The following is an 11717-nucleotide window of genomic DNA, read 5'->3' as shown; positions in this document are numbered from 1 at the left end:
CTCTTTTCAATTTGGAGACATGACCCTCGCTGCAAGGAGGCCAATTGTTATCACTCTCAACGGAAAGTTCTTGAAGTACTACTATCCTTGAAGGGTGGTAGAAGTTGAAGCATGTGCATATGTATATAGTTCAAAAAAAAATAGAAAAGCCAAAAAAAAAAAAAAAAAAAGCCAAAAAAAGCCAAAAAAATAGAAAAGCAGAAAAGCCAAAAAGATGAGTCAGATGAAAAGCCACAAAACAATGAAGAAAAACAACAAAATGGAGCATATGAAGACAGCTCCTTGACGCACGAGCCTAAACTGCATGTTACTCCTGGCCCGCATGAGTATAAACTGTGCACGGCACCCAATCTCAAACACCCGTTGATCATATGAACTACGTTTTGACTTGATCCCTTTCAAAAGGGTACGTAGGCAGCTTAGATAATTTCTAAGTTCAGTCATAAGTTGTGTTTGACTCTTTTCAATTTATATCATCAAGTTATGATTTAAGTTGATTATGTGAAGCCGAATATGTCTCAAATTGGGAAGAAAATCAAGCCATCAAAATGAACACAAGCATTTGGAGAAGATGTCAAAATATCCATCACAAACCAAATAAGAATCATCAAGAGAGAAATGATAGAAACTGCGGTTTGCACCAATACTAAGCAAATGAGTCTTGATCCTCCAAAGTTCTCTGAGCAGATATCAAAAGTGACTCTGAAGTCTTCAAAATTCCGCAGCATTTCCTCATCAACATGTGCAACTTTATGCTTGTCAAACTCTCTTTTGAATTATGGGATTGCACCTCAGACGGTATGAAAGGAGGCACTATCTTGCTTGAAGGACGACGACATCTCCGTCTCCCACATCTCTATCATAGCAAGCTCTTCCTTGATCAAAGCAATTCAGACCATGGCTTCATTCTCCTTGGCTCAAGCATCAAGAAGAGAAAACCCAATCTTCTTGGCCGCTGTGCAAAATTCTCCCAACTTCGTGAGATGCCAAACATAACAGAACAACCTCACTCAAACCAGACTCGAACAATCCCAGGTCTGAGCGCACCCAAGACCTGTCAAAGAATTGGGTCATCTGGCATTGAGGTCGGCTATGCATCGACAACTTCACTTCTCTCCAAGCTAAAGTTGAATCCGCTCGTGAAGTTGAAACACATGTTCGCCAAACATAATAGAACACCATTGAGTCATCTAGCCTGCTCGAATGCGCGCAAAGAGAAAATGTAACCAGCAATCTTCAAAGGTTGGACTCATAATGGCCCAGATCCGAGCGCACCCGAAATCTGATTAAAAGCCAATTGAGCCACCTGAAGTGCAAAGTAAACATCACTCAAATAAGATCTTAGATGGGCTGCTGCCAATTTTTTTTTTTGGATGAACTCTCTGAGGATAGTCTTTAGTCGGGCTGATGGAGATGTCAAGACTGAAAGAAATAATGACAATAGACTCCGAACTTTGCAAATACTCAAAGCATCTCGTTTGGGGCAAAATCTTCCATGAAGTTGATTAATTCGCCAATCTTGTACATAATACTCCGAACTTTGCAAATACTCAAAACATCTCGTTTGGGGCAAAATCCACCATGAACTTGGTTGATAAGACTACGCCAATCTTGAAGGTCGCTATCACCAAGCTTTCTCTATTGCCAACTGCAAGAAAAAAATTCATATTTGAAATTTACTTGCAAAAAAAAAAAAAAAATAAATAAATAAAAATAAAAAAAAAAAAAAAAAATTGTGTTTACAATATTAAAAAAAAAAGAAAAAAAAATGACTTGAACTATGAAAAAAGGGTTGGGGACCAATAAGGGTTTGGACCCCTCTCTACAAAAAAAAGGCCCAGCAACGAAGCCCAAAACTCCACCAAAAAGAAGGCCCAACACCAATTCAATTAAGGGCTGATTCTCTCTTCTCCTCATATGAAATCCGCAGCTAACACTCCACAGCCGCGCCTCCTCTCATTTCCATTTCCAACTTCACCATGCTCAAACCCAAAGCCCTCGGCGACCACCAGAACGCACACAAGAAGGAGCGGCAGCAGCTCAAGCGCGCCCAGCTGCAGGCCAGCTGCAACGCCGCCGCCTTGTCTGCCCATCATCGGCAACATGCACCAGCTCGGCCTAAGCCCGCACAAGTCCCTTGCCCACCTCGCCAAGGCATACGGCCCCTTGATGTCCCTCAAGCTCGGGAATCAACTCGCCGTGGTGGCCTCGTCGCCGGAGATGGCAAGGGAAGTCCTCATCAAGCAGGGCCTCGCTCTATGCCGGCTCTTCACTCTCGACGCCGTGTGCATCCACGGCCACGGCGAGGTTTCGGTCGACGGTGGCGCTGCAGCTCGGCAGGCGAACAGCTGTCGACGGTGGCGCTGCTGAAACAGATTTCGAGAGAGAAGGGGTCCGCGGCGGTCGATGGCAGCGCCGCAGCAGTGGAACTTAGCAGTCGAAGGCGGCCGCGCTATGAACGTCGGAGAGGCCACCTTCACCACCATGTCCAAACTCATGTTCGCCACACTCTTCTCGATCGAGCTCACCGAATACGGCGCCTCGGATGCCGGAGCTAATCGGAAATTCAGGGAGCATGTTAACGCCATCACCACCAACATGGGCGTTCCCAACGTCGCAGATTTCTTCCCCATAAACTGCTGCTGCCCATTTCCGTCTCTCTGAAATTGCAGCCGTTGTGTCGCCTTTGATGGAAATCCAGCGAGTTCAACCTCCAACACTACCGTACCTCCATCTCCCGCCATTAGTAGCAGCGGTCTCCACTCTCACTGCCGCTTCTCTCCACGCTATACACAATTTAAAAGCTCGAAAACAATATAAGAGAAACTACAAAGGAGTTTTACCTTGATGAAGCACGGTCGTGTGTTGCTAACAACTTCCCTACTACTGTTATTTCCAGCAAACCACCGGCGAAAGAAGAAGAAGAAAAGAAGCAGGATGGACCAGACCGAGGTTCTTCATTTGTTTGAGTCACCTGATACTTTGAAATCAAATGTTTCCGAGGCAATGGATGTCCTGAGGAATGTTCAGCAGTCTGGCAGCCCCGCCGACCAACTTGCTTCGCCGGTGACCAAATTTCTCGCTCAACTCCCGGTGACCGTACGACCAGATGGCCGCCGCCGCCGAGCCCCAACTCCCCAGTCCTTTCGCAGGTTCCAACGTGACTGTTCTTCCAGGGAACTCCGGAGTTCCTCTATGATCCGCGCTCCCTTGGTGGAAGACACGGCGGCTGACTCGAACGAAGGGAAGGAGACTGGGCTGCTGCGTACAAGATAGTCAACAAGGAAGATCAACTAACTGCATTAGAGTATCTTGAAGACCGCAAGAAAGCCGACAGCGGCGCTGAGCTTCGGAGGTACGGTAGTGAACGTGAAGCCGTCACCGGTGGCGGAGAAGCCCACTGCCCCGGAGAAGGACGTACCCCGCAGCCCGAGCCCGAGCCGGAAAAGGTAGCGACGCCGGTGAAGAAAGTGGCAAGCAAAGGAAGAAAGGAAACAAGAAAGAAAGAAATGAGCTGAAGGAGAGGCTACTGCTGTCAATACCAGGATCGCAGCACCTCTATTTATAAGCAAACTTCTCACCAAATCTCTAAACTTAGCTGTTCTTCCAGCGCCGAAGAGTGGAGTTCCAGCTGTTTTCCAGCCTGCAATAACTCTCAAGCAAGAAAAAAAAAAAAAAAAAAAACATTGTTGCAGACTACATTTAATGCCATAATACTTCTCTATGCATAAAACTCCCCTTTTCAATCATGGGGCAAAAAAAAGCTTGCTGCGAGAAAGATAAAATGACAATGGAGTTAGTTGGAATTGGAGTTGTGTTGCTGGAAAGGGTCGCAAGATATAAAATATTGGGCCCAGCCTTCAAAAAAAAAAAAAAATGCTTTAATTAAAGAAGCAAATGGTAAAGCCCAAAACTCAAAATTCGTAGCAAGTTTGCAAAATTTTGAACTCCTAAATATGAGTATAAACTATTTAAAATTCCAAAATCAAATGAAGAACTCCTAAATACGAGTATAAACTATTTATAAATCCAAAGAAATTCAAGAACTCCTAAATACGAGTATAAACTATTTAAAATTCCAAAATCAAATGAAGAACTCCTAAATACGAGTATAAACTATTTATAAATCCAAAGAAATTCAAGAACTCCTAAATACGAGTATAAACTATTTATAAATTCAAAAAAAATTCAAGCACTCCTAAATACGAGTATAAACTATTTAAAATTCCAAAATCAAATGAAGCACTCCTAAATACGAGTATAAACTATTTAAAATTCCAAAATCAAATGAAGAACTCCTAAATACGAGTATAAACTATTTATAAATTCAAAGAAATTCAAGCACTCCTAAATACGAGTATAAACTATTTAAAATTCCAAAATCAAATGAAGAACTCCTAAATACGAGTATAAACTATTTATAAATTCAAAAAAAAATTCAAGCACTCCTAAATACGAGTATAAACTATTTAAAATTCCAAAATCAAATGAAGAACTCCTAAATACGAGTATAAACTATTTATAAATTCAAAGAAATTCAAGCACTCCTAAATACGAGTATAAACTATTTAAAATTCCAAAATCAAATGAAGAACTCCTAAATACGAGTATAAACTATTTATAAATTCAAAAAAAAAATTCAAGCACTCCTAAATACGAGTATAAACTATTTAAAATTCCAAAATCAAATGAAGCACTCCTAAATACGAGTATAAACTATTTAAAATTTCAAAATCAAATAAAGAACTCTTAAATACGAGTATAAACTATTTATAAATCCAAAGAAATTCAAGAACTCCTAAATACGAGTATAAACTATTTAAAATTCCAAAATCAAATGAAGAACTCCTAAATACGAGTATAAACTATTTATAAATCCAAAGAAATTCAAGAACTCCTAAATACGAGTATAAACTATTTAAAATTCCAAAATCAAATGAAGAACTCCTAAATACGAGTATAAACTATTTATAAATCCAAAGAAATTCAAGAACTCCTAAATATGAGTATAAACTATTTATAAAATTCAAATCCAAATCAAGAACTCCTCGATAAGAGTTTAAACTATCAAAATAAATTTCGAGACTCGTCTATTACCAAAGACATTTCGTCCATAAACAAGTCTCGATGGGGCAATTTGTAGACAATGAAATTGTCGTCGAATTAAATCGTGCCACGTGTAAATTCATGAATTAAATATTCAATTATATTTTCTATTTTATTAAATGGGATTTTATTCCTAAATTAAATAGATATATAATTAATATTTAACATAAATGAATTAATGGGCTTATGGACACCTAAAGCCCTAAGGCCCATGCATGAAGGCCCAAAGCCCATAAAGCCCACGAAGCCCATCTCTAAAATCTATAAATAGAGGTGTTGGGGTGCTCATTATGAACAACGTGAAGGAGCGGAAGATCGAAGAGCATAAAGAATTCTCTCTAGTATCACAAGTTGAAGCGGAGAATTGGAGAGTTCAAGTATTCAAGTATCTTGAAGAATTCTATCTAACGTTCAAGTATATCTTCAAATCTTCATCAAGTATTCATCAAGTATCCTTCAAATCTTCAAGATCTTCAAGGCAACATTCAAGTATCCTTCGAACATTCAAGTATTTGAGCATTCAAATCTTCAAGTATCCTTCGAATCTTCAAGTATTTGAGCGTTCAAATCTTCAAGTGTCTTCAAGAATTCTATCAAGTCTTCAAGTATTCTTCAAGTATCTTCAAGTGATCAAACCTTCAAATCTTCAAGTGATCAAGGCGTTCTTACAAATTCCAAGAACGATCTTCTTCAAATCAAATCAACCAAGTCCCAAAGCTTCAAGGCGTTCTTACAAAATTCTAAGGACGTTCTTCTCAAATCAAATCAAGTTCAACGTTCAATCCAAAATCATGACTTAAGTCCTTTGGATTGGCGTCATCAAAACAAGTATTTCAAGAACCTTCGAACTTGTTCAAGAATCAAATAGAAGAAAAGAATCAGAGGATTAACTAGAGATTGCAACCCGCATAAATCTATCTTCAAATTCTATCAAATTATCTTTGTAACGCGTTTTGTATTTTATCAAATTGAAATACAAAAATTTGTGTTTACATAGAGTTTATGACAATATATATAAGCATTTTTTTTTTCATCCCAAGGACGAGTTGTATGACAACACACAAGCATTTTTTATGACAAATAAATAAAAGGTAAAGTTACTTGAATAGCCTCATAAAGCATTTTTTTCATCCTAAGATTATGTTTATCAACCCAACCTTTTAATAAAAAATTCAATTTTCTCTCTTCATGTCTTCCACGTACATACAACCTAGCTATATTTAAACTTAATTGTACAACCTTTATGTTTTATCAATAATTGACTTCAACCTAATATTAGCTACCAAGCCTCATGTCACTAATATAAAAAAAAATTGTAGTGTAAATGACACTGCCTGTAGTTGACATTATTCTATTATACAAATGACAATGTGTATATATGACACTATAACATTATAAATGACACTGTGTATAATTGACACTGTTCAAAAATATAAATGACACTTGACACTATAAGATTATAAATGACACTATAAAATTGAAAATAACAGTACAACATTTTAAAATGTTACAGTGATATTTATATAACTGAATAATGTCAATTATAGGCAGTGTCATTTGTATAATCGAATAGTGTCATTTACACGTTTTGGGTCAGGATGCAGATTAGGATTTGGATTTGGATGCGGATCAACTCGGTTGTACGGTACAACCGATTATACCCAAGTTTTTGGAGTTCGAGGGTTTTTTTTAGGACAATAACTTAGGTTGATTTGGAAATTAGGACAAAAATTTTTGAACTTGTAAAAATAGGACACTAATTTTTTTTAAAAGTAAAATAGGACACTAATTAATAAGTGTTGCACCCGCAGGACATTTCTCGGCCAATTATCAGCCGAGAAATGTCCTATTTTACTCTAAAAAAAATTAGTGTCCTATTTTTACAAGTTTGAAAGTTTTTGTTCTAATTTCTAAATCAACATAAGTTATTGTCCTAAAAAATCCTCTGACTCCAAGTTTTTGTGTATAATTTATCATTGGATATCCAAAAATTAAGTATTGGTACTCCAATGATAAATTGAATGGTCTGACGTTTGATATAATAAAATTGACAATATAGAAGGACAACCCAGACAAATGATTTCAAAAGATCTTAATCAATTTTGAATTTCAACACCTTATAAGTGTCAAAATTATAAATATAATTTAAGCACATATCTAGAACTTCATGATTTTCACATTCATGCATGTGAATAGGAATACTAACCTTGATAAGCCATAGCAATTGATGATGACGAAATTGGTTTCTCTCCCCTGATCGTTTCCTTAGCATAGAACCGTCCGTGAGGTGATAGAGAATATAATTCTGTGATTTCTTTTTATCGGTGGTGAGAGGACCAGTTTCTGATGTAGATATATTTATACACGTTCTACCAACGTGTGGTAGTTATCAGAAAGCCTAATTGACCAAACTTATCCAACAAGTAATATTTATTTAAACCTTATAATTAAGATATTAATATAATATCTTATTCTTATAATTTATATATGCACGAAATCACATATTAAATCTTACAAAAATTTCATCTCCAAATACGTGCTAAAAATGAAAGGATATTGACATATTGTTTGCTACAAATTATAAAGTTGGGTCTGAATTAGGGAAGTTCAAAGTTTGAGTCGAATTTATATCAATACTTAGAGATTGAGATTGAGATTAAATATACAATTATCCCTTCCTTCTTTTACATGTATAATATACTTACGAAATTTCAGACAATAATTAATGAATTCTTCAGTGCCCGTTAGCTAGCCTTTAAGGCTGGGGGTTGTTTAACGAGTTAGTAGAGTAACTTGGATTCATTAATCTGTTGTAACTATTGCGGTACGTAACCAAGAAAAACAGTTTTTAGGTGCGTGTGTGTTGGTCTAACTGTATGAGGCTAATGTCCAAGATCTGAGGTTTTGGGTTCGAATTCTCCGTTGCGCGATTTTTAAATTTTCTTTATTTACTTATGTAATTCATAATAATAATAAAAAAAATAGTTTCTCATATTGTTGGAAGCCGGCTTTTGGACACTGCATACTGAATGAGAGGATATCTTGATAAATGGTAATCAACTTTCTTTTTTGGGGTTTACAATTTGAACTATAACTAAAATAAATAATTAGAAAATTGGAGTTTTCAATTTAAGGCGATGCAGCTATCTTATTCTTGTACTCTCGATTATGAGGTCACATCTACTATGCACCATATGAAATATAATCAGAAACCAAAGTTAAAAAATTCACCCCATTTACCAATTACTACTGTTGGAATGCAAGATATGTCGGAAGGGGAGAATTCAACAACCTTTTATTTTGGGGTACATGACCTTTGGTTACACATAATATTTACTAGTAATAGTGAACTAAATATTTAATACAAAACATAGTAGAAAAATTACATTATTCATTTTCACCGCATACATACACCATCGATTAATTAAGTCATCCCGATTCTTTTATTGAAAGCCTATAAACTTAGTAAGTTTGTTATAAATTAAATAAGAGTAAAATTGAAATTCCATCTTCATCCGCCAATACTGATTATAAATAAAAATTTGTAGTGGTCGATTACAATGTATAATGCAATTGTTCATTTTATTTTATGCGAAAATGCACCATTTTTTTGGTCTGCAACTTTTAATTAATGTCGAAAACGCTTCCAAAGTGAAGTCAAGTACATGCTCTTATGACTTATCCTTTTCTTTTGCTTTACATTTACAATTGCAGGGGGAACTGAGCGTCCTAACGTGAAAAAAGGTGCTCGTCTTCATCTTATAATTATTGTTTATATTACTATAACTAATTATACGCACTTTTCCCAAAATAAAAAGGGAGAAAAATATCGTACAAATTATACAGACTATACAGTCATAATTAATTTCCCTCAACTTACAGTTTATTTCGTATTTTACAAAATGGGTTGTATATTGTTGTAGGATATGCACTTGAGTGATTAATTAAACACTATAAATTGAACATTTAATTGCGGAAAATACATCAATTTTTACTATTTTATGGTTCCGCAAACAATCTTTCAGAATAGTGTTTAAATACATCAAGTTTTTATTTGTCTAAATCTCTCTTCAAATTGAATCGCCCCAATCGATTATAATTTGACAAAAAATGAAAATAATGTGACAGTGAGAAAAAAAAATCACTCTTTCTCTCTCTCTCTCTCTATTGCAGAAGAGACAGACGTTGGATATTATTGTAATTTTTACTTACTAAAGTCAATAACCCTTCTTAATTAATTTCAATTGTCTTAAGACTTTTTTTTTACTATCACAGTATCACTACAAGAAAATATATTAAATAAGGTTATTATACTTTTTCAAATAATATAACCTTATATTATATCTTAATAACCTTATTTAATATTTTTGAAAATAATACTATATAAAGTAATAAATAAAAACAAAATAAAATACTTGAATATAATTATACTTTTTCAAATAATAAATGTATTTTTTAAATCTGTACGAAAAATGAAAAGGAACTTAGTATTGCTTGGATTTGAGTACTCCTTGTACTCTTTTTTGAATAATTTTTTTCTTGACTTTTCAAAAGTATAAAAAGAATATTAAATGTATTTTTTAAATCTGTACTAAAAAATGAAAAGGAACTATTTTTGATAAACGGATGAAGTCATTTATACGGTGATATTAAAGGATATACCCATTTTTAGATACATAAAAGTAATTCAGTTTGTCAATAGAGAGTTAATTAGTGTGTGTAAACTAATTTGGTATTAATATATCAATTGTAACTTCATAACTATCGAAAATTTTCAAGAAAAATAGTCTTTCTTTTTCTTTTTTACGGAAAGAAAATTATTCTTTTAAAAATTGCATTCCTTTTTCCATATGTTCTAACTTCGGGGTTCGGATTTATTTTGTCATTTTATAAAGTTACCAGGCTGCAGGGGAATTATAAAGCAATAGCACTGCCCAGAAACATTGAAAGTTTTGAACTGAAAAGTATAACTCTAGTGAACAGTTCGAGGCCAACAATTTTTTTCACAAGTACAATTCATTGGATAACTGATTCAATAATGTTATTTGGACAAAATTTGTCCGGACAAAATATAGTTAAATACTTTATAAAATAAATTTATTTAAAAATTTTGGTTCAAAATAAAATAGGATTTAACTAGTTTTATTGTTTTCTTTATATTGTATTTTTTTGAAATTTTTTAATAACCTTTTTAATTATTATTATTTTTAAAGTACGCAAACTACAAATAAAATAACAAAAAATAGAAAAAATTATTAAAAAAATACGAAAAATTTAAAATATGGAGAAAACAATAAAACTAACTAAATCCTTTTAAACTTGAATCAAAATTTATAAATAAATTGATTTTTAAAAAAATTTAACCTTATTTTTATCCGGACAAGTTTTGTCCAAATAGCACTACTCTAATTGATTTTGGTACAATTATATTTGAGTAGGGATGTAAATCATGCATACTACTCAATTTCATACTACCTTGTTTATTTTTGGGATATTTTTAATTCGGATTATTCAGTTTTTTTTTTAATTTTTGGCTAATTTTCTCTGTCCCTAAAATCTTTTATTTTCTAACTAGTCTGTTGAATCATAAAATTAATGAAAAAAATGTAACATATATATATATATATATATGTATATTCTTGTATTAAAAAATAGATCATATTTTCTCAATTATAACATTTAACTTTGTATTAAATACAAAAATAAGTGGCATTTTAACATCGTCCTTAATAAAAAACCTTCACGAGAGAGATAAAGATTAATTTGACACACATTTAACCTAAATATTTATTTCTTTTATTTTAAATGTAAGAGTCTTTTATTAAGCATGAGAGAAAACAAAAACACATTAAACAAGTATTAAAACTTTATTATAAATTCCAAGAAAAGTAATGAAGTTTGACAATCAAATAAATAATAAGTGAAATTTTTTATTATACAGACCAACTTACTCAGTTTTTCAGACAATTCTATTAGGCTTGGACTATATTTTCAATTTGGACCATTTAGAGACATTCAAGCAGTGAACCTTCTACGTGTAAAGAGAGTGGTCTAAAAGTGTGTCTCAAAGTAATTAAGTCTGATATCAAAGGTTTCAGATTTAAGCTTACCATCATACGATTTAAAAGCATTTAGTAATTATTGGTGATTCAACAATAACTATTTATTTACTTTTATTGAGTGTTTGATTCAACAATGAAAATGATTTATTTTGTTTCACCTCTATTTTGAGGGGTAACAAATTGAGTGATTTGAGTTACTCTCAAGTGAGGATAATGGTTAACTCATTACACAAACCAAACAATAAGTAATGGATTCAATTAATTGAATCTCTTTCCAACCTCCAAAAACACCCACCGATTGGAGCAAAAGAATAAACATGAAACTTCCCATGCTTACTCCTCGATCCTTTTTCCAGCAGCTCCTAGAAACCACCTCTTCTTTTATAAATCCTTCTCATTTCCCCCTCAACCGCAATCACAGTTAGAAAATCAAGAAATAATGCACGTACATGACAAATACATCAGTAATTTTGTTACAAATAAGCAAATATCATGATGTTGGAATATTGTATGTGAAAGCTAAAACCCAATTTCATAACACAAAGAAAC

General features: G+C 33.8%; 1 protein-coding gene and 1 long non-coding RNA gene across 2 annotated transcripts; one reads left to right on the top strand and one right to left on the bottom strand.

Moving 5' to 3' along the window:
• Positions 1 to 567: 567 nt before the first annotated feature.
• On the bottom strand, positions 568 to 1951 carry LOC131004251 (uncharacterized). The gene is made up of 2 exons (XR_009094939.1): positions 1863 to 1951; positions 568 to 1648 (listed from the first exon to the last, which is right to left on the bottom strand). It is a non-coding gene; the product is annotated as an uncharacterized LOC131004251 (long non-coding RNA).
• LOC131004241 (uncharacterized) lies at positions 1947 to 2902 on the top strand. The gene has a single exon (XM_057930885.1). The coding sequence runs from the start codon at positions 1980 to 1982 to the stop codon at positions 2556 to 2558; it is 579 nt and encodes a 192-aa protein (XP_057786868.1). The 5' UTR covers positions 1947 to 1979; the 3' UTR covers positions 2559 to 2902.
• The last annotated feature ends 8815 nt before the right edge of the window (positions 2903 to 11717 follow it).

Source organism: Salvia miltiorrhiza, unplaced genomic scaffold (genome assembly GCF_028751815.1).
Source record: "Salvia miltiorrhiza cultivar Shanhuang (shh) unplaced genomic scaffold, IMPLAD_Smil_shh original_scaffold_358, whole genome shotgun sequence".
Taxonomy (NCBI): domain Eukaryota; kingdom Viridiplantae; phylum Streptophyta; class Magnoliopsida; order Lamiales; family Lamiaceae; genus Salvia; species Salvia miltiorrhiza.
Note: the sequence above shows the minus strand (reverse complement) of the source record. Positions and strands in the feature narration are given on the sequence as shown.

Coding starts and splice junctions, on each gene's coding strand:
- LOC131004241 (XM_057930885.1), top strand. CDS start 1,980: ATGCTCAAACCCAAAGCCCTCGGCGACCACCAGAACGCACACAAGAAG.